We start from the raw sequence: 19,812 nt of genomic DNA on the forward strand, positions 1-19,812 counted from the left end.
TGAGGAGCTCCAGCAACTTCAGAATGCTTGTCTCAGTTTGCTCTGGTCCCCTTTATCTGTTAGCTATGGATGTTCTCTATCCTCCGCTCCCTCCATTGTTCTGTGGGAAGCTCATGCTTTCTAGCTAGCCAGTAGTTTAGAGAAGAGACGGATTTTAACTGCCATGTCATTTTTTCTCTTAAACCCACAATTCATTCAATGATGTGAGAAGGTCATAAGTTTTTCAAGTGCCTTCCCAAGGTCTTTGTTAGGGGAAAGAGGCTTTTGCGAAAGGAAATAACAGGCTCAAATGCTTTTAAAGAAGAATTCTGTGTATGTGCCTTGTCTGAAGCCTCACTGCAGCTCCTCATTGCAAGAGGCCACCCTGTGATAATGACTCAAAGGCAGCATGAACATCCTGCCAATGTCACAGCAGAGCAAGATTTGGGAGTAAATTGAATAGCTCTCATGTACTTGTCATTTGTTGAAGGTCTGAGGCTGCTTTCTTCCTCCTGCAGCCTTCCCTGTTACCCTGTAATTAGGGCCATGATTGCTTCTGCAGCATCTCAGAACCTTGGGATGACTCTGGTGAGTGCCACAGGTAGGAGGAGATTTAATGAGATATTCTGGGTTCTCAGTTACGCCCACGCCACCCCACTGAGGTCAGCCAAATACTTTGGTGTAATTACAGGCGAACTTGTAATGCTTCCTCCCCATAAACATTTTGCAATGTTTAAAATCAAACTGTTGTATTCTCTCTTTACTATCACAGGACATTGCCTGCAGGTACATACACCAGCACCAACACAAACAGGAAAGGCATCCTTTCCCAGAGCTTCTGCCTCTGCTCAAGGCCAAGCCAAAGGCTCTTCTTCAGTGTTGGTATTAGAATTTCTGTGAAGAAATTTCATCCAGTACTTAAAAGAAGAACTTCAAACTTCCTTGCCAGTTTACTATTTGGCAATTCACCTGACCCAAAACACTCTGCCTCAAAAGATGACAGAGATAAAAATTCTGATTTCACACTGAAATCTAATTTGTGGGAAATGCAAGGCAACAGTGCTGACTGGCTGCTCCAGTGGTCTCTTGGTATCTCCCTGTCCTACATCATCTATGCTACTTGCAGGCAAGTCGACACAAAAGTGTAAAAAACTTTTTGGATGGCATATCAGGAGTCAGCTCATTCATAATATAGACCACCTCTGGAATGTGGTCTATTCAAATAGATAGAATTTTCTTCACTAAATACATGTTTTTGTTCCTGTTACTTGAATTTTGGTGTGACTTGCTAGTCTGCTGATTTATCTGTGCTTTATCTGATTTATCTCAAATTTGTCCCAAGACTATATAAGACATCCAAAAAAGCAGCTGAAGGAAACTAGTGCTTTACACTTCAGAGGGACTTAACTAAGCAGCAATAGCATTGCTTTCTATTGACAATTTGTCTGCCATCTCCTCACTGGCACAAGAATTAGACTACATGATTAAAATAAAAATCTAGATGGAATCTGGCAAGTCTTTTCTTCTGAATGGATGGTTCTCCAAGGAAAGCTTTCCTATTTTTAAGGCTAAGGCAGTTTTCAGAAGTGGCTTACAGGGAAACATTTTTGTGGCCTGTGGCAGGGTACTATTTTAGTAGCTAGTAATAAGCAATAAAATGTGGCCAGGAAAAGACGTCTATCTACCAGAGCTGGAATGCAAAACAAAACAACATCTAAGTCAGGGCAGTATAAGCAGATTTGGTTCTTTAATTGTTTTAATTTGATTGTTTTATGTACTGCCACATAGTAGCACAGGATGAAGTGAAGCAGCAACACTTCAGCAAAGAAATTAATGAAATGGCCTAGTTAAAGAAAGGGTCAGTAGCCCTTAACTGATGCCTCTTCAGACAGCTGGAAAATGCAGAGATTTGAACCAAAAATGTTAATATATCCATGGAGAATACAGGTAGCTTTTTTGTTAAACACATTGCCTCTTCTAATGTTTGCCCTGGCTATTTTGTTTGTTTGTTTCCTTACAGATGTATGATTGCTAATTTCTACACGTGTCTGTAGAGTGACAACTTCAAAACTAAAGGTTATCACACAGTATGCTCCTGAATTCCACAAGTCTCTGGTGCCACAGGCTGGTGGAGATCAAGCTCAGTTTCATATAAATCACAAGATGGAGTTGCATCTAACTCAGTACACAACCAACAGGACCATCCACATGCTTTCTCCTGTCACATAGCAGTCCCTGTATTTATTGCCTTTTACTACACTTTTCAACATTAAAAATGCATCACTGAGCAAACTGGAACTTCAGAGGTTTCAGAGGTAGCTGGATGCAACACTGAGAAAAACAGGAAGTTTGTTCTTTACCTGCAGGGGAAGAAAAACCTTTTGCACACCACATTCCAGCAGACCATTCACATTGTCTCCCGAGTCAGAAAACTGCCATTCATTCACATGCTGCTCTGGTGCCTAATCCACCACAACCCTTTGTACATTTCAGTGACAATAACTCCATTAGTTTCCAGAAAATGTTCTTTCAATAGTTAAAGCTAAGTATAAGGCTAAGGCTGAAATGTGGTTTTTGGTGTCTTTTCATTTGTAAGCAAGTCAGAAATTCATAGTCAACTTTTCAATTTCTTTTGTGATTTTTTTTTAATTGTTGTTTTGAAGAATGAAGAAGAACAAGAGCCCTTCTTCATGTGAATTCTACCAATTCACAAGGTGGCACTTCCCTTCCCCTAAGGACAGAAGAAACATTCTTCAAAACAAAGAAAAAACTGAGCCCAGATCTGGCAATGGTACCTGTAAATCATCACAAAATTTACTGTTTTGTAGCTGTTCTGCAATACACACTTTTTATTTGATGCAGAAATTACATGTAATCTGAACACTGGCTATAAGGATAATATCTGAAAAAGATAGTAAGAGATTAAAGCAAATAGTAAAAAGATAGTAAGAGATTAAAGGAATTTATTTTGCATGTTAAGAAAAAATTAATGAGGCAGCTTCACTCTGTGTCTGAGTGATAAGCATGCTCATAACAGGAATAATCCCATGCCTCTCACCACACAAGAGCTCATGGCTTTAAATATATTCTTTTAATATCACACAATTCATGGATATGGGGAATCCACACATAATGGATATGGGGAATATCATTCTTAGCTCATGTCAGACCTTGGAGACTGTGCAATTTTAGGCAGCAGGCCCAGAAGCTGAACCTGAAAAGCTCTTGCATGGCTTTTGTGAAACGGTTTGATGTCACTGCAAATACCAACAAAAATGAAAATTCCTCCCCTTCTATGGCTCATGTACATAAATATCTGTCTAATGCATAAAGGAAAAAACCAAAGGTCTTACAGACCCTACAGATTTCAAATGCTCAGAGGAGGCCCAAAAAATGCCTTCTTGGCACAGCTTAAATCTTTATACCCTTCCCTAAGTTTTCACTTTCATCTATGGTAATTTCTGCATTTGATGACAAATCTCAACACTATTGATGGCAATGACTGCTTCTCTATTTCCAATGGAGTGATTTCAGATTTCAGATAAAACTGGAACATCTTAGTCATCTCAGTCAACATCTTGTCAATAAACTTCAGCCTTCAGACATCTATGTGAACTACAGATCAGGTAAGCAAGCAAATGCCTCTATTCAACCACAGTCCTGAATCTTGGATTAATTCAGGAACCTTTCAGCCAGAGATTCACTTTGAGAATTAATGCAGCAAACAACAAGAAATCATTGGAAATCTTTTGGCAAAGTACTGCTTCACTGAGTATATAAATACTCTTCTAGGTTTTGCAGAAGTGTACATTACCAAAGTTGATAATGCAGTGATTAAGAAGCTAATTAGCAAAATGCTTAAGATGATAGAAAATGAATACATAACTGCAGGTCAGAAATTTTGCCTCCAGGAAATTAAAAACTCATTTCTTGGCAAACAGTCAAGATTATAATATTGTTCCTTTATCTCAAAGCACACTTTACTTTCTGTATCTCAATGTACCTTCCAACTTCTGGATGCACAATAGCAAGAGGAAGTCATCTTCACATGCTAATTTTAGCAGACCCAACACACTCAGCGCATTTCTTATATGTTTGGCTTTGTAGAAAGCAAAAGCCTTGTCCTTTGTGGAAAAAGCTTGTTTCTGCCTATTGAACTTCTGCTTCATGCCATTACTTTCACTAGTCCTTTTCTCATAAGCTGAGTGGGCTGTAACTAGAAGAACCAGGTGAGGAAAATACAACGATGCAGCTTCTGAACAGCTGTGAACCAGCTCACTAATGAAGAACTAATTTATAATGATCCCAGCAGATGTCAGAAAGAACCAACCCTACTCCTCCGAGACATTCCTCAGAGGGAAACCAAAGACATGTATCATTTTACTGCTACAGGATGCCCCAAGATGACAAAAATTGTGTGCAACCCTTCTTCAGGAGTGATGCCTGCCTTGCGCAGGCACTCATTTGGCTCACTTGGCCAATGCTTGCCGCTTGCATCCTTTCTCCATACCTTATCTCCAGAGCCTGGTTTCTGATGTCAAATCAAGGGGATGATCCATGGCCTCTTTCTTCTCCGAATGTCCCCCAGGCACCCCAGGCAGACTTTGAGTGAGGGCAATGCTGTCCAGAGACTCAACACCGTTCCCAGTGAGGAACCAAGCTCTTCCCACAAACCCAACAATTAGGTCTGTTATGATTGTATATCTAGCACTTGTGGATTATGCCTTTAAAGAAAAAAATTTATTTCACCATCACTTGTCCAAATTCTTCCGAGTTTGCCCCAGAGTTGGATAAAAGATGCAAAAAGGCAGGCTTTTTAATCCTTTCAATTAAAATCCTAAGCCAGAATTAACTTATTATAATTCATGACTTGAGCCCTGGTGCCTGAAACCTGCCCTGGGAAAGCAAAAGGGCTGCCCTTACCTGGGACAGGTCTATGCAGAGTGAAGAGCCTATAGAGTCCTTATCTCCTTCACAGCATTCACTAATGAAAACTGAAAAATCAGTTCCACTAAAAGAGGCCTTCAATGCTTTCTTTTTCCTGACAAGAACTGCATCTGAATTTTCATCTAAAGCTCATTGCTCAAATTATTTCAACTTTGCTTTAAAAATAATAAAACCTTAAAAATACTAAAGCTGTGCTTTTAAAGTAATAAATAGAGGTCAGTATTATGAATGTTGAGGAAAACTGACAAAAAAAGATGAAAAAATATTTGTAAAATCAAAATAGCAGCATTTTTCAAATAGTTCTACCTTGGACCACTAGAACCAGACAAGTAGTACTGTAAGGTACATCAGTAGTGTAAACCTTTGGGCCAAGTCTGTTGTCAGTTTGAAAAAATGGACCCTGCACAATTCACGCTATATACTTGTGACTTGCTGCAATTTCTGGGCCAACTTGAGCAAGTCATTTAAGCATGTGCCTGATCAAAGCACATTTAGGAGCCTGATTGCCTGCAGAGGGCAGAGAGTCAGTCTTTCAAGAACACTTCTGCACTTTGAACAAATGCCTTAAGCTAATTGCAGGATGTGGAAGCCAGAAGATAAGGGGCTAATATGTATGTCTCAAGCACTGATAGCCACACAGCTGTGGGGCCAACCAAGGATTGTTGGTAGTGCCAGCCATTACCAACCATGACTGGAGAAAGGGGCCAAATGGAAGTAGGGCAGTGCCTTTCTGGCACAAGTGTCCTTGTTCTGGCTCCCAGAGTTAGCACAACAGAGTACAGCTGAGGCACAGGAGTGATGCTGATGAGCCAGCATGGAATGTAAGGGGGGATCAAGAGTACCCAAGATCCCTGAAGCCCCCCAACCCATTTTCACAAAGGTCAAAAATAACGGGCTGCACATGATAACTCATTTGCGTAGAGAGTGACAAACTTAGCTCCAGTGCATGGAAACTTCACTATAAAAAGGACAACAAAGCCGGGACACACGTGTGTTCCAGGGGCCTGCATACCTACCAGCTGGATTGATGCTGGAACCAGCACTGGTGGTGCTGCCCTCTTCCTTCTGTTCATTCTCTCTCCTCCTCTTTAATCCTCTCTCTCTCTCTCAGTCCCTCTCCTTTCATCCTAACCCTTTATCAAAATCCACTGCCCCATGCTTATATAGGAGGTCAGGGATTACCATTCACATTTCCATGCCAAATGTGCAATTTATTAATAAAACTTTGTAAGCTTTTGCAGGCACTCTTACTTTTGTCATTCCTTTCAACCACAAGGACATATGATCCTTGGGAGCTCCCTTCTGTGCAAGGGTGGGATGCCACACAGGACCCATTAAAATGGAAGTACACAATGAATCAGTGATTTAGCTCTAGCTAGGCATAAATATTTACACTTTTCCTTGAATGGACACTTGCCTTGAATTAAATATTCCTAGTTAACCAGCCATGCTTATTCATTTTATTTTAATATTAAACCACACAATGCTGGCTGGGGACTCCAGCAAATACTGGGACCAAGATTAACAAAAAAAAATCATAATGTTATTACAGAGAAGCAATAAACAACAATTTTCATAAATTTTATGAACACTATGAATGCTCAAAGAATATTGAAGTGTGATTTTCCTGCTTTGAAAAATTTTAGCATATTATTTACTTGGAGTTATTTTCAAATGCTGATACTAATGGGGTAGGAGAGGCAGGAGGGGAGGGATACTAAAAATAATAGTAGAGGTGTGTGAGGGTGATGTGTGCAAATACCAACTTGCAGGCGTACACAGGTATGCACACATGTAGTTATGCTAAATATCCATGAAAATTGATCTAAAACACCATCAGGGGAAGGGATTTGTATGCACAGCAAGCTGCTGTGTCAGGATTATGAATGTTGATGTCAGTTTGAACAAATGGATTCTGCGCAGTTCACTCTATGAACTAAATCAGGATTAATACCTCTAGATTTTGGAAGCCAAAAATATAAATTAAACACGTGTCTGTCTAGTTTGGGTGGCCACCTGAAATTAAGTATATTATACAGGTGTCCTACCAGAGAAACCCAGGTGAGGCTGAAGAAGAGTATTTATTTGTTCACCCAACAAATGAATGGAATATGAGGGGACAATTTGTGTGGGAGCATTGACCTGCCACTGATCAATTAGGAACTAATGTTCCTCCTTTTAAAAAGAGCACACATACACACCCCAAGTAGGGTATTTGTGATTTATTTTGCCAGTCCTTGAATTAACAGGCCACTGCATAATTCTGGAGATGGAGAAAAACCATCAACATTAGCAGCCTAGATTTTTGGTGCAATTCCAGCTTGTTTTTAGATTCCCTAACTGGCTTTGGCAGAATCTAGAGCAAAGAATTGCAGTGACAGAGTCCCTTCAGCGTTTGTGTTCATAGCACCAATCTGCCATTCACAGTTTAACTCTTGACAAGCCTTTGCCCACTGTCTCAGTGACAGGGGCCAAACTAAAACCCAGGACTCAAGCTGTTCACATCAATATCCAACTGTTTTCAGTTTGCTTCACTACTTTTAGTCTGGGAGAAGTACAGTTCTGAATGTAGGTTAACAATAGCTGCCTTCCTGTTTTAAAGCTATTTAAGGAATTTCTAGTATACGTGGTCTGTATATATAAATATTAAAAAGGGACAAAAAAAACCTGAAAAATTCATGTTTTTTTAAGAAAACAGCAGACCTATAGTAATGTGTAGCTGGATCTAATACATCTGATACTGCTCTCAGAAGGAAGTCTACGTTCTTCTTAGAAATGGGATTGCACACTAAGTAACCTCGGATAGCTCCAGGCCAAATGTAACCTACAATAGCATTTTGAGGCTTACTAAGAAAATGAAGACCCTCTCTACTTTCTGCATTACAGGCATCCTGAATCAGAAATAAAAAATTGTTTGTCTACTAAATTAGTCAGTCCCCCATTCATGCCACAAGCCCTTGCCCAAACCAAATTCTCTTATACAATTCAGGAAGATAGAATGCCTTGTTGCCAACATGTGGGTATCCCTGTCTACTGTTCTCAGCACTCTGAAACTGGTGATGGTTACACCACAAAGCAAATACCTTCTGCACATAAGAACTGGACACAAAGCACATAAGGACCAGAAACTGAAAAACCAACCTAGTGTTCATTTAGTGGGCAGAAAATGTTCAAGTCTACAATAGCAAAACCTCTCCTCTCCTCTCCTCTCCTCTCCTCTCCTCTCCTCTCCTCTCCTCTCCTCTCCTCTCCTCTCCTCTCCTCTCCTCTCCTCTCCTCTCCTCTCCTCTCCTCTCCTCTCCTCTCCTCTCCTCTCCTCTCCTCTCCTCTCCTCTCCTCTCCTCTCCTCTCCTCTCCTCTCCTCTCCTCTCCTCTCCTCTCCTCTCCTCTCCTCTCCTCTTTTTATTATCGCCCTGTAGGGTGGTTTTGACAACATCAACACACTACTTCAGGTAAATTCAAGTTAACGGGGTATACATGAGGGGCTGGCACATGGAGCTGGAGACTGGTTCAAAAGTCACTCACCTTCCACTACCACATTTGCAGGTTTCGAATAGGCTGTGCCCAAACTGTTCTTGGCTACACAACGATACTGTCCTGCATCTTCTCTCTGAACATTGTGTATCCTTAAATTCCCAGAATCGAGGACAGCAATGCGAGCAGTCTCCTGCCGGAGGAAGGAGCCATTGAGGTGAGGACTCTACATGCAGGCTGCACACAAACAGCATCAAAAATCTGTTTACAAAATTTGGGCTTACATGTATGAGCACCATACATGTCCTATAACTCAAGGATTTGGGGCCAGCTCTTCCTGCTCATGACATGACACATTCACCCATTGCTATTTTTGCAGATCAGTGAGTTATAGCTTGAAAGAGCTCCTATTAAAGAGAACACTCACAAGTGCTTTCCTCAGTATTTGTCCATAGTTAGCAGCGACAAGCATATATCACAAAACATATAGATACACGGAGAACATTTCGTTCATATGTAGAATCACTGCAAATGAAGATATTTATGAGATGAGCCCTGGATTTTCCAAATGCTTCCTTTCTAGCTACTAGAATTTACAAATACTATAACTAATGCTAATATTTAACACAGTAGCTTCAGCACATATTTAGTATTACTGAAAACCATTTATACTCACCTTTACAACTGTTTCTCCTTTCACCCATGAAACAGAAGGTTTTGGATTCCCCATTGTAGTGCATGGAAGAACAGCCTTTAATCCTTCTATTATTTCCACATTTACAGGTGGACGAGTTATTTTGGGTCCTAAAATTTTTAAAGCCAAAAATTAAACTTGGGATGAAGCTACAAGGTAATAGAACAAGACAAATTCAGGAATTACATGCACAAATCTGCTGCTTTTTCTCTGTATTGCTGGAAGATAAAGCATTCTTTCTTGGTTTTGAAGTTATTTGGTAAGAAAGAACTTTCTTCAGCACAGCATTCAGTTTAAAAAGCTTCAAAAACAGCTAACTTGCATGGGTTATTTGTTTTCCTGAGTGGAGTTTGACAGTCATTTGAATTAGGGCCTGGGCTAAAATCCAAATTCAGATAAGAGTATTTCCAGTAGTGAAGAATGTTAGCATTCCAGGTTCTGACATTTTTCACTGCGTAAACACTGTCTTGTCTCAAAGCTCAGATCTGGATTGAATTGATTTTGAAAGAATTTTAACCCAGGCTTGCCTCTAACTCAACAAGAAGGGTGTGTAAATGCAATTAACATCCTTAACTGAAGGATTTATAACTATGAAAAGGAAAAGGACAATCAAGCCTAAAAGAAAATGCAATCAAACTCCCTTAAAGTTAATGAGGGATAAATTTAAATTCATTTTACTGAAAGAACACAGTTTGCCTTAGTCTGACCTGAGAGTATAAAGGATTATTATATTAGTATTTTGGGAGATCTGACATTTTGAGGCCCTTGCATGATAAATGAACCAGCAGGAAAAAAACTTTCAGAGAGCATCATCTCCTGGCCACCACCTGCAAGTGACTAGGATGATGCAGAGTTCCAGTATTACCAGACCTTGAGGGTCATCTCATTAGCACAGACAAATCCTTTCCTACAAACAGATGCTTTAGCCAGAATATACCTCCACTGCCTTTTAAAGTGCTTGTGTAAATAACTCTAGCCATGTGAGTCCAGCTTTACTGAGTTTGGCATGTATGTATCTCTCTGCAAGAGCAAATCTTTTCCCCTCCATGTGGAATGATGAGATTTACAACCTGGTGTTCCAGAACATGCAAAGTACTGCTATTCAGAGCATCTGAATATAATTTAGTTGATTTTGCCAGCATCAGGAAGAAAAATTTTACAATTAAAATTCACCAGGGACTTATGCAGTATTGCCAGAGAGGACTAATCTATCAAACCCTTTTACAGATTTTTGCACAAAGGACATTCTTCAAAGCATCCATTTTTTCTTCTGATCTTAGAACAAATATGTGTTATTCAAAGTAAATAATCACAACTGCATTAAGTTATGATCCCATATGCCATGTCTCTGACTGAAAGAACTGCACCCACCTTCCCAAGAACCAAGAATGGGTTTGCCCTGAACATGGATCCCCAGGTGCCATAGATGGGAGTCTGCTCAGGCTTTTGATTAAACATTCACGTGGCATCAGGAAGAAATTGCATTCCCACTTACTCATTTTCACCTGGAGAGCCCCACAGCTCTGTGCAGCTGCTCCAACTCCATTATCTGCTGTGCAGCAGTACACCCCATCATCACTGTCCTCCACACTCAGGATGGTCAGCAGCTGCCCATTCCTCTGGATGCTGTACCGTGTGTCAAACAGCCTGCAGGGCACAGCACAGATTGTCAGGGACAGCCAAGGACAGAGAAAGGGAATTGCATTTGAATATGCAGACTGCTGATGTCACTACAAATGGCAATAATTCTACCTCTGATTGTCAACCCACAAACAGAAGGGAAGGCGCTGAAAATGTTGAGTTCTGAATTAAGATTCAAATTTTCACTAGACCATGCAGCTCTGGACTGTTACTAGTGTAGTGCAATTCTTCTGCCCTGCAGACATTGGTAAAAGCAGTAGGCTCATGTTTGGGGTTTTGACTGGCCAAGGACAGGCATGAGCACAAATAATCAGTTCCAGCCAGGTCCTGGTTTAGGTATCATTGTTCAATGAAAGAGAAAGATGCTTACATAGGAACTAGAGGTAGCTGAAATTGTTTAAAGAAACCTTCTTCAGGAAAAACAAAACAAAACAAAGCAAAGCAAAAAAAGTGGGATTTTTTATTAAACAGATAAAGTTATGGAAATATTTTTAAGGTTGTGAAAAAAGACACAAACTAAAGACCATGAACTTTTGTGTCTACATCCTGGAGTAGTTTTGTCTATTTGTTTTGCAAAAAAACCACCAAACCAACAAACAAGCAAAGAAATGTACTGAAGCCATCTGCAAGCTAGAGGATTCAAGGATAGCTATGGTTTAAAGACAGCAGGCTTTAACCCGGATATTTCAGAGAACTGTAGAAAGCCCTGAAGCTGGATCAACAAAAATATGGGATATTGTAACAAAGTATGTGGGCCAAAGACCAATTTCATATGTGAGCATGACAAGTGTGGTATGTGAGTAGGGAGGCTATGTGGAGTCAAGTGGGAGAGCCAAGGAAATCAGAAAGAAAAATTATGAGAAATCAGAGAGCTGAGGTATTGATCTTCATTGCAAAGCTATGACACATACAAAGAAATAGTATAAATAAAAACAAAGAAATTAACTTTTTGTAGTGTCCATTTTCACATCTTTGTTGATGCTTTTAGGAAGCACCTTCATGCAATTGGATTTAGATTTTAATGAACAGTGGAAAAAGGGTTGGGACCTGAGGATTTTATCCCAAGCAATCACAAGTATCCGACCACTACATATGTCAAGTTTTGTCTTTTAATGTTAAAAATTGTACAGTAGTCATTGACTAATCTGAATGTACCATTATGATGGCTTAGGCATGTATTTCCTTTCAACAGCATTTCACCACTCAGTATTACATCTCCCTCCTCTTTTCCAGCTTGGGAAGAAAGAATACCATGAAGTTATCAACAATGTAAAAGACATGCTGTCCCTGTCTCCTTCTTGTCCTAAAGAAGGCTCATTGTGGGCAGCCCTGTTCTGGATGATGGGCCAGGTGACCATTGCACTCAGCACAGGGCACCTGCTGGCTTACTTGCACAAGTTTTGATGTCAAACAGAAAGGCACATCCAGAAGTCTGCACTGGCTCTATTCTCATTGAAGTTCAAAGTTTACATACTGGGTTTTTTTGCAGATTAATCTTACTGTCTGTCCAGGATCTTGGAACCTTGGCAGGAGAAGAAAATTTTGGAAATGAAATAACTGATATTAATTGCTTTCAATTACTAGACCCTTTGAAGTTTGATATACACACACAGAGGCACAGAAATACATTTAGATAGGGTTTTTTCAGAAAAAAGTGTCTTCTGATCTGATGCTTTTCCAGTGTGCAAATACTTTCATCTGAGTTTTTAGAAAGTAAATATATTCATATATATTTTCCTCTGTCTTTGGTCTGAGCTTTTGTATCCAGCAGTACTGAATATTAATGCCTTGTGAAATGAAACACTTGCTGTTACTAATGCTGCTTCAGAAATCCCTGTAAAGGAATGAAGCCCCTGAGCTCTATGGCCTTACCATAAGCAATGATTTTATCTTTATTTTCCATTTTGGTCAAAGCACTGTGTCTCAGAGACAGAGTGGAATGGCTTTAAGAATTATGATTGGCCTCTGGAAGAGGGGATTGAGGTGATAAATGATCTGCATTTCAAATTACCTTAGAACACAGAGAAGAATGATAATCTTAAAGACATGGGAAGAGAAAGACATAGTCCTTCACGGATGGCTTTCTCTCCCTGCTTTGATTTTCAGTCATGAATGTCAAAGATGGGGAAGGAATTAGGAGAAAGGTCACCTGATTTGGAAATAACATCCATGGAAGTTCAGAACTTCATGCTGGAATAAAGTCAGGATCAGAAGATTAGGGCCAAATTTTGCTGAGATGGCCAACATTGAAAAAAAATTCTGAAGGCCTATATTAATATTTGTAACTTTCTGCTTTGTCCTACTCTAAAGCAGTTTTCCAGGCAGTGAGACCTCCTTCTGCTGCGGACTTATTTGAGCCTCCTATGCCAGTGGTTCAAAACCTTTTTGGATGTTTAACCACAACAGTGAGAACCATACTTCAGGTGACCATCTGCCCAATATGCACATCTCCTGTGGAGGCTGGGTATTAACTATGTTACGCAAAGTTGTGTTGTGCTGCATTTTCCCTCACAGAGTAAGTCGCTTACAGCCATTTGGAATGGGAAACCGATGTGAAGCCATGTGGCAGATGTAATGTGATTTCAGAGCTAGAAGATCAAGTACAGTTTACTTTGTAGAAACCTGTCTACAGCAAAAGAGCAAAAACAATGGTAGCAACTTCCATTTCCACACTTCCAGAAGGCTGCCTTCTTTGTTGACATCTTGATGCCTGGTTGTTAACATCTGACAGTGCAAAACAATGAGAAGACAATTTCCAGATCCAGAACTAGAAGCAAAGATCCAGAACTAGAAGCAAAGAATGGCACAGCACAACCCCTCTCATGCAAAGATTCCAAGAACATTGAGACAGACAACAAACCCTGCTAAGCTCCTTTTAAATATTATACAGCATCCTCCTCCTTCATAGTGGATGAACTGAGGAAGAAAGCACATTGAATTGTCTGAAGCTGGGGAGAAATCTCCTTGCAGCAGAAACCAACTCTCTGCAAACTCAAATGTGTGAAGGTGCAAGAGGAACCTCAAGTGCTCTTACCACTCCCTCAGAAATACAGAATCCTAGATAATTACAGCCACTCATTCTCTCTCCTGCCACAGACCGATTTTTGTATTTCCAGATATCTCCTGTATCATGAAAAGAAGCACTGTCAATTTTTGCAGAAGTTGCTGGTGAGGGCTGGGGCTGCTCCCTACCTGATGGGAATGCTGTTGCGTGTCCATGTAATCTCTGGTTCAGGATATGACTCCACTGCACAGACAAACTTGGCAACATCTTCTACCAGGGCATCCACTGTTTCCAGAGGAGTGCTGATCAAAGGAGCTGTGTGAAGAAGGGAAAATGAGAACATCTTCTGATGCCTACTGGAGAGTGTTACATAGCCTATCAAACACCTTTGGTGGAGGGAGCCATGTCCCTGCAGGGTCACTCACTGGCATTTTCCCTTGAGGTCTTTACATAAGATGCAAAACAGAGCAAACCAAGCACCAACAAACTCAGTGTGTCCTGTGTTTCTGACTCATCTCTTCCTCAAGACTCACAGCAATAGGTGAGCATACTGCAAGGACACCGGTGAGGATGTCCCACTGCAATAGGGGTGGCATTGCATAGGCTAGAAGTGCAAGGGGCAGCACAAAAATTGAAGCCAAGCTCACCTGCCCTTGGAGTGGGAAGAGTGCCTCCTTATTAGTACAGGAGATGTAGGCTTTTTTGTCAATATTACAGGATTTATTCACTCAACTATTTATCTTTAAAGAAAAAACAACAGCAACAAAAAAAAAAAAACCAGCAACAAAAAAAACCCCTGTTATATACAAACACCAAACCCATTATACAGCACTATATTTTTCTAAGCCAGGCTCACAAAGATCATTCAGGTCATTCAGATTTTTGTCATGTCTAGGACTCATTCTCATTTTCTCACATTTTCTAACCAAGAAGCATGAGAGTTAGAAGTTTAAAAGCTATGTCTAATGCTTATTATCATAAATCTGTAGTCATACATTAGTTGAATGTATCTTTAGAAACATTTGCCATCGCTCTGGTGAAAGACTTGCAGCACAGCTGGAAGGGATCAAAGCATAAGCCTAGCCACTCGCTTTCCCTGCTTATGTTATTCATTGCAGCCACTGCCTCCAAAAACACTTGAATGTCTGGACCAATGGCTGCAAGAGACACACATCCATATTGGTTGGACTGGTTTTCACTGACAACTGTGCTGAGATAAACTAGTCTTTACTATATTCCTGAAACACTACCTTGAAAATACATCATGGATTCAGGAGTCTTCCTGTTCCTCACTGAGCACAGCAGCTTCTGGCCCATTATTTGTTCACAGAGAATCTCAACTTCTGTGTATCTACTGGCCCTCCATAGTACAAAGAGATTCAAATTCAGGCAAAAAATAAACTATATCCATTTTACCCTTCCCTCCCTAAGGAATGGGCAAAAGAGAAGACATTCAGATTAAGGAGACTGAGAATAATAGAAAGTCAATATCTTAATCCTTTTTCAATTTATGGAAGTCAAAATTAGAATGTCTTTGGAGTTCTGCCGGAATGAAGCTAGAGGAAGAAAGGATCAGCTTCCACTATCAGGTTTATGTAAAACTCTAAACACTTTTGACACTTAATTAGAATGAATCTGCCTCAATAATATTTCTAGACTGTATGACTTTGGATCGTATCATTGATTAACAATAATGACTATACTTATGTAAATCTCTAAACAACATCTAAGATAGCTCTAAAGGTCATATGGATGAAACTTCAATTAGAACAAGTCTGTGACGAGTTCATTGTTTAGGATCACTGCTTCAAATTGTATCATGCATCACTTTATTAGGTCATTTTGGGTCATATTAAACAGATAGAATCATCTGTATTGTTTCCCAGATGAATCCCATACCAATGAAACCAAATGGAAGACTTCTATAAAGTCTTCATTTTCCTGCTACTGAAGGACATCTCAGGAGAATAACCCCCACAAATGGTCATCCTCTCTGCTTTAAATGAAACGTTGCTATTTTGTGGAAAAGTTTATTGGGGTTTAAAAGCATTAAGCCCAGAGTTTTGCAATCTGATTTTATATAGTACAGTTTTGTTGCTGTTGTCCACATTCCTCAATCTCTGGATGGATCCTTTTCTAACCCTGAGAAATGTGAATTTTTACAGTAATAATAATTCAAAGCAACCAGTTTTATAACTGTTGTAACGGTAAACAAAGCCACTTCACAAATAATAAAGGTACATTTGTGCCAAGAGCTGGTATGCATAATGACAGTATTTTGTTCTTTGGGAAACAAAGAACAGGTTTCTATATTAAATAAATAATTTCCTGTCAGGTTTCTATTTTAAATAAATTCTCTAGAAATAGTTACATACTTTCAAGTGTGTCTTTTATTCAATAGATGACAGAATATTGCATAGACATGGTCTGACTTGGTCCCTTTTGAAAGCCAGCATACAGATTTTTGGGCAGAATGAAGCCACATGCTTCTAAGAAAATAGTATCCAAACTGACAGCACTACAGTAACAGAAAAAGAAATCATTTTAAAACTGCCTTCCCAATTCTGCATCCTCAGTGAGCAACCAGGAGAGCAACAGGGATGTATAACTTCCTTTTATGCTCTTTTCACCTTTGTGATTTTTAACCCAAGCAAGGACAGTGAGCAGTGGGACTTGCCGTCATTTTGTGAGGTGGCCACAGAGTTCCGAAATGGCTGAGAAGGGACTTACATCTAAAAGCCATTCAAGCAGCTTGGATGCTGTTGTTAGTCCATATTTTCTTCAGAAAGCACTCTTAACTCATGATGTGTGCATTACCATATTTTAACATAGAAAAATAAAATTTGAACAATGTACAGACATATCTACCATCACATAGAAAAGGAGCCAGGCCTTTCCATATGCATATACTAGGCGTTTCTCATATTTTTAAGGTATCCTTGTGGCTTTAAATAAATTGAAAATAAATTAATCTATATATGTGTAAAGCCACACAGGTGCCATTTTTCTGGATGTCAGCTGTAGTTTCCCGAGATAGAAAAATGACCCAAGGCTGGTCACGGGACCATGAGAAGGCCAAATACCCTTCTGTCCCCAGCCCACCAGAAGCTTCCAAATGTGTTGGCTTTGGATTTGGATTCATACTTTTGAAACCAGAACCAGGCAAACAAAACAATACGGAAAACAGAACCAGCCCCTCTCCAACACTGCAGACACCTGAAGAAACTGCAGTTCATATGGTAAAAAACAGCTCAACTGTGATGTCCTAGAAAAGGCAGTGTATCTCTTCATTACACTGCGACACTAGAAAAAAATCGATCCCTGTCCTCTTTGTTTTTCTTGTCTCTCCACTACTACTTATCTTACCACAATATTCACAAACATTAAGTTCACAAACTTACTTCAGTGCCTTACAAATATACCAATATTTTTGTTTCAAAACATTTTTGTAAAGAAGACAGGTTATTTCTCTTTATTTCATTTTGAGAATAACCTGACTAACAATTGTAAAAGCATAGGCCTGCAATAGCAGCAATGTTGGCCTAACATGTGAATACTGGCATTCCCTTTAAGATTTCATTTTGTTTTTCTGAAGCTGAAAAGTCTCTAGTAAGCATTGAATTTCAAAAGTTTTGAATTGTAAATCTGAATCACCGTTCAGAAAAAAATTTTGCCCACAGCTTTACCAAACAGGACATCCAGAATGGTATCACAGTTGCGTTTTTACCTCAAAGACTTTTCCAAACAGATTTTTTTACCAATTCTTTTGTTAGTTAAAAGTATGTGAGCATATGCCCATATGCATGTGTGCGCACAAGATAGGAAGAAGGTATGATAACTTCTGTGTTATATGCTATAACAAACAGTGTATATTTGTACATACATATGTATTTTTTGTAAAGACATCACAGATATTTATTTACTCTGAAGCTTTATGTACTTAAAAACCTACACAGATGTGCTGAACACAACAGATCTTGTGCTCTGCAGCAACTGGTGATACCAGCCATTAACACTTCTGAGCTTCCTTTCACAGGAGAAATTTACATCCCACCCAAGCTGAACCCAAAGATCTCCCCTGCCTATTACAATGGACTATGTGCTCTTCACAGACAAAGAATTCAATTCCAAACACAAATATGAGAATATTTCCTCTGCTATCCAAGCAGAGCAGTGACCATTGAAAGCAGACCATTTTTGTCTTTTTTGGGAACGCTACAGCACCACCCTCCCCACTGCTAGCAGAGACAACTTCCCCTTTGCAAAACCGCCTTTAGCAAACGGCAGAAGAAGAGCAGGGAAAAAGCAAACCTTTCAGAAGTGTCTCAGCCAAGCTGAGGGCTGCCAGGGTAAGGACGTGCACCAGCGGCACCTTCAGCAGGTCATTCATGTTTGATCCAGAAGGCATCCAGCTCCTTCAGGCAAGGCGTGCAGACTTCCCAGCCGGCTGCATTTCGGAAGCAGCGTTCAAGCAGAGCTTCTCAGCAAGTGACAGAGTGGGGTCTGAGGGATCTAAGTATAATCAGGAATTCTCCCACCCAGTGGTGGTGACGGACGTGGCCAGCTGGTGTGTATCCACTTTGGTCAGTGTGAAAGCGTGGGGCTCATGAAACAAGAGAAAGCAAATCCCTTCTGAATTCCTTCTAAGCAAACAGAGAACAGTACAATGGGCAATGCATTTCCAGGGCAGTACCCTAGCCCAGTGTTGCAAAGTCATCAGATTTTTATTCCAGAACACTGTAAGAGCAATAGCAGGAAAAAATGCTTGCCACTGCCTTTTCCTTCATCTTAGTCACCCTCTTTTCCAGTTTTTCTCCTCTTGCTCACACTCCCTCTTATTATAACCTTTCAAAATTGGCTGCAATATGCCACCTGTTGCCCTGCTGATAGTATTTCTTTTCTAAACAGATGCATTTGCTGGAGGAGAAGAGGTTGGCATTGGTGACTAAAAGTGCTTTTCTGTAGGGAAATATGACAGTGGGGTTTAATCTCCAGAAATAACTTGTTAATCACGAGGTCCCTGCCTAAGATGAAAGACAGACAAACACTCATTTTCTGGGAAGACTTGAAGAAACATCAGAATCAAGGTCTTCTGACTCATTTTTTCTTGCCCCATCCTACCACAAAGGCCTACACTATATTTTCCAAAAATGTCAAGTCATTTGTACTGCCTGTTTTTCAACACAAATATTTATATGAAGAGCAAAGAGGCTTACCACTGTGGAAAGGCTGATGCAGGGGCAGTATCTGCATGAGCAGATAGATGAATAATTAGTCTGGGAAGAACCTAATTGATCATGATCCTCTTGGAACATGACTCCGCATACTTTTTGTCATTTTATCAGCCGAGTGGACAAGAGCTTTGCACTAAACTACATTGTTTGAGGAAAGAAAATGTGCAGTCATAACACATCACAGTAAAAGGTACTTTGAGATCTCTGGAATTTCCTTTCTTTACTGAAACTCTTGACTTAAACCACTTCTAAACAGTCATTTCTGCAATGAACGTACATGGCCCAGCAATGCTTCTTCTGAGGAGCAAATGGAGTAAAACTGACCAGTGCTGGGAATGTGTGAATCCATGCGGTTTGCCATGGCTTTATAATAGCAATGTTACTTTGTGCACTTGCCATCGTTGATTAAGAACAAGGATCTCTAGACAAGCATTCCTCTGAAGATGAATAAAGGCAGAAACACTCCCAGAGATGTTAAAGGTATTCCAAAAATTCTGGAGCTAGCAATGACAAAAAAGCAAAACAAGTAGACAGTGATGGAACAAGAATCCTACCAAGGAACAGAGAAATACTGATTCATGGCTGAAGTTACAGGGACTTCTTTAGTTTAAGTCCAGACATATCCAATTAAAATGCTCCATAGAAATGCAACTTGGATTTTTAGGGTAAAATTCTGCTCATGAAGGGACTTGGCAAAAGACCTTTGCATTGCTGGATTCCTGTTTGGAATGTGTAATAAGGGCTTTGAAACTGCACCATCCATATGAGTGCAGAAACTATTATTTCCCTTTTATTTGCCAGTTGCAGCATTTAGAAATGTCACTGCCAGCAATGGCTGT

General features: G+C 40.0%; 1 protein-coding gene across 1 annotated transcript in view; it reads right to left on the minus strand.

Annotated features, from left to right (window-relative positions):
• Positions 1-18,299, minus strand: part of MUSK (muscle associated receptor tyrosine kinase) — a 59,235-nt gene extending 40,936 nt beyond the window's left edge. Inside the window, exons 1-5 of the mRNA XM_063180175.1 lie at positions 18,051-18,299; positions 13,928-14,054; positions 10,590-10,741; positions 9,077-9,204; positions 8,452-8,593 (exon numbers count right to left, since the gene is read on the minus strand). Of these exons, the coding sequence (XP_063036245.1) occupies positions 8,452-8,593; positions 9,077-9,204; positions 10,590-10,741; positions 13,928-14,054; positions 18,051-18,147 (646 nt within the window). The 5' untranslated portion in view covers positions 18,148-18,299. The remainder of the gene's footprint in view (positions 1-8,451; positions 8,594-9,076; positions 9,205-10,589; positions 10,742-13,927; positions 14,055-18,050) is intronic.
• Positions 18,300-19,812: the final 1,513 nt, after the last annotated feature.

Source organism: Melospiza melodia, chromosome Z (assembly GCF_035770615.1).
Source record: "Melospiza melodia melodia isolate bMelMel2 chromosome Z, bMelMel2.pri, whole genome shotgun sequence".
Taxonomy (NCBI): Eukaryota; Metazoa; Chordata; class Aves; order Passeriformes; family Passerellidae; genus Melospiza; species Melospiza melodia.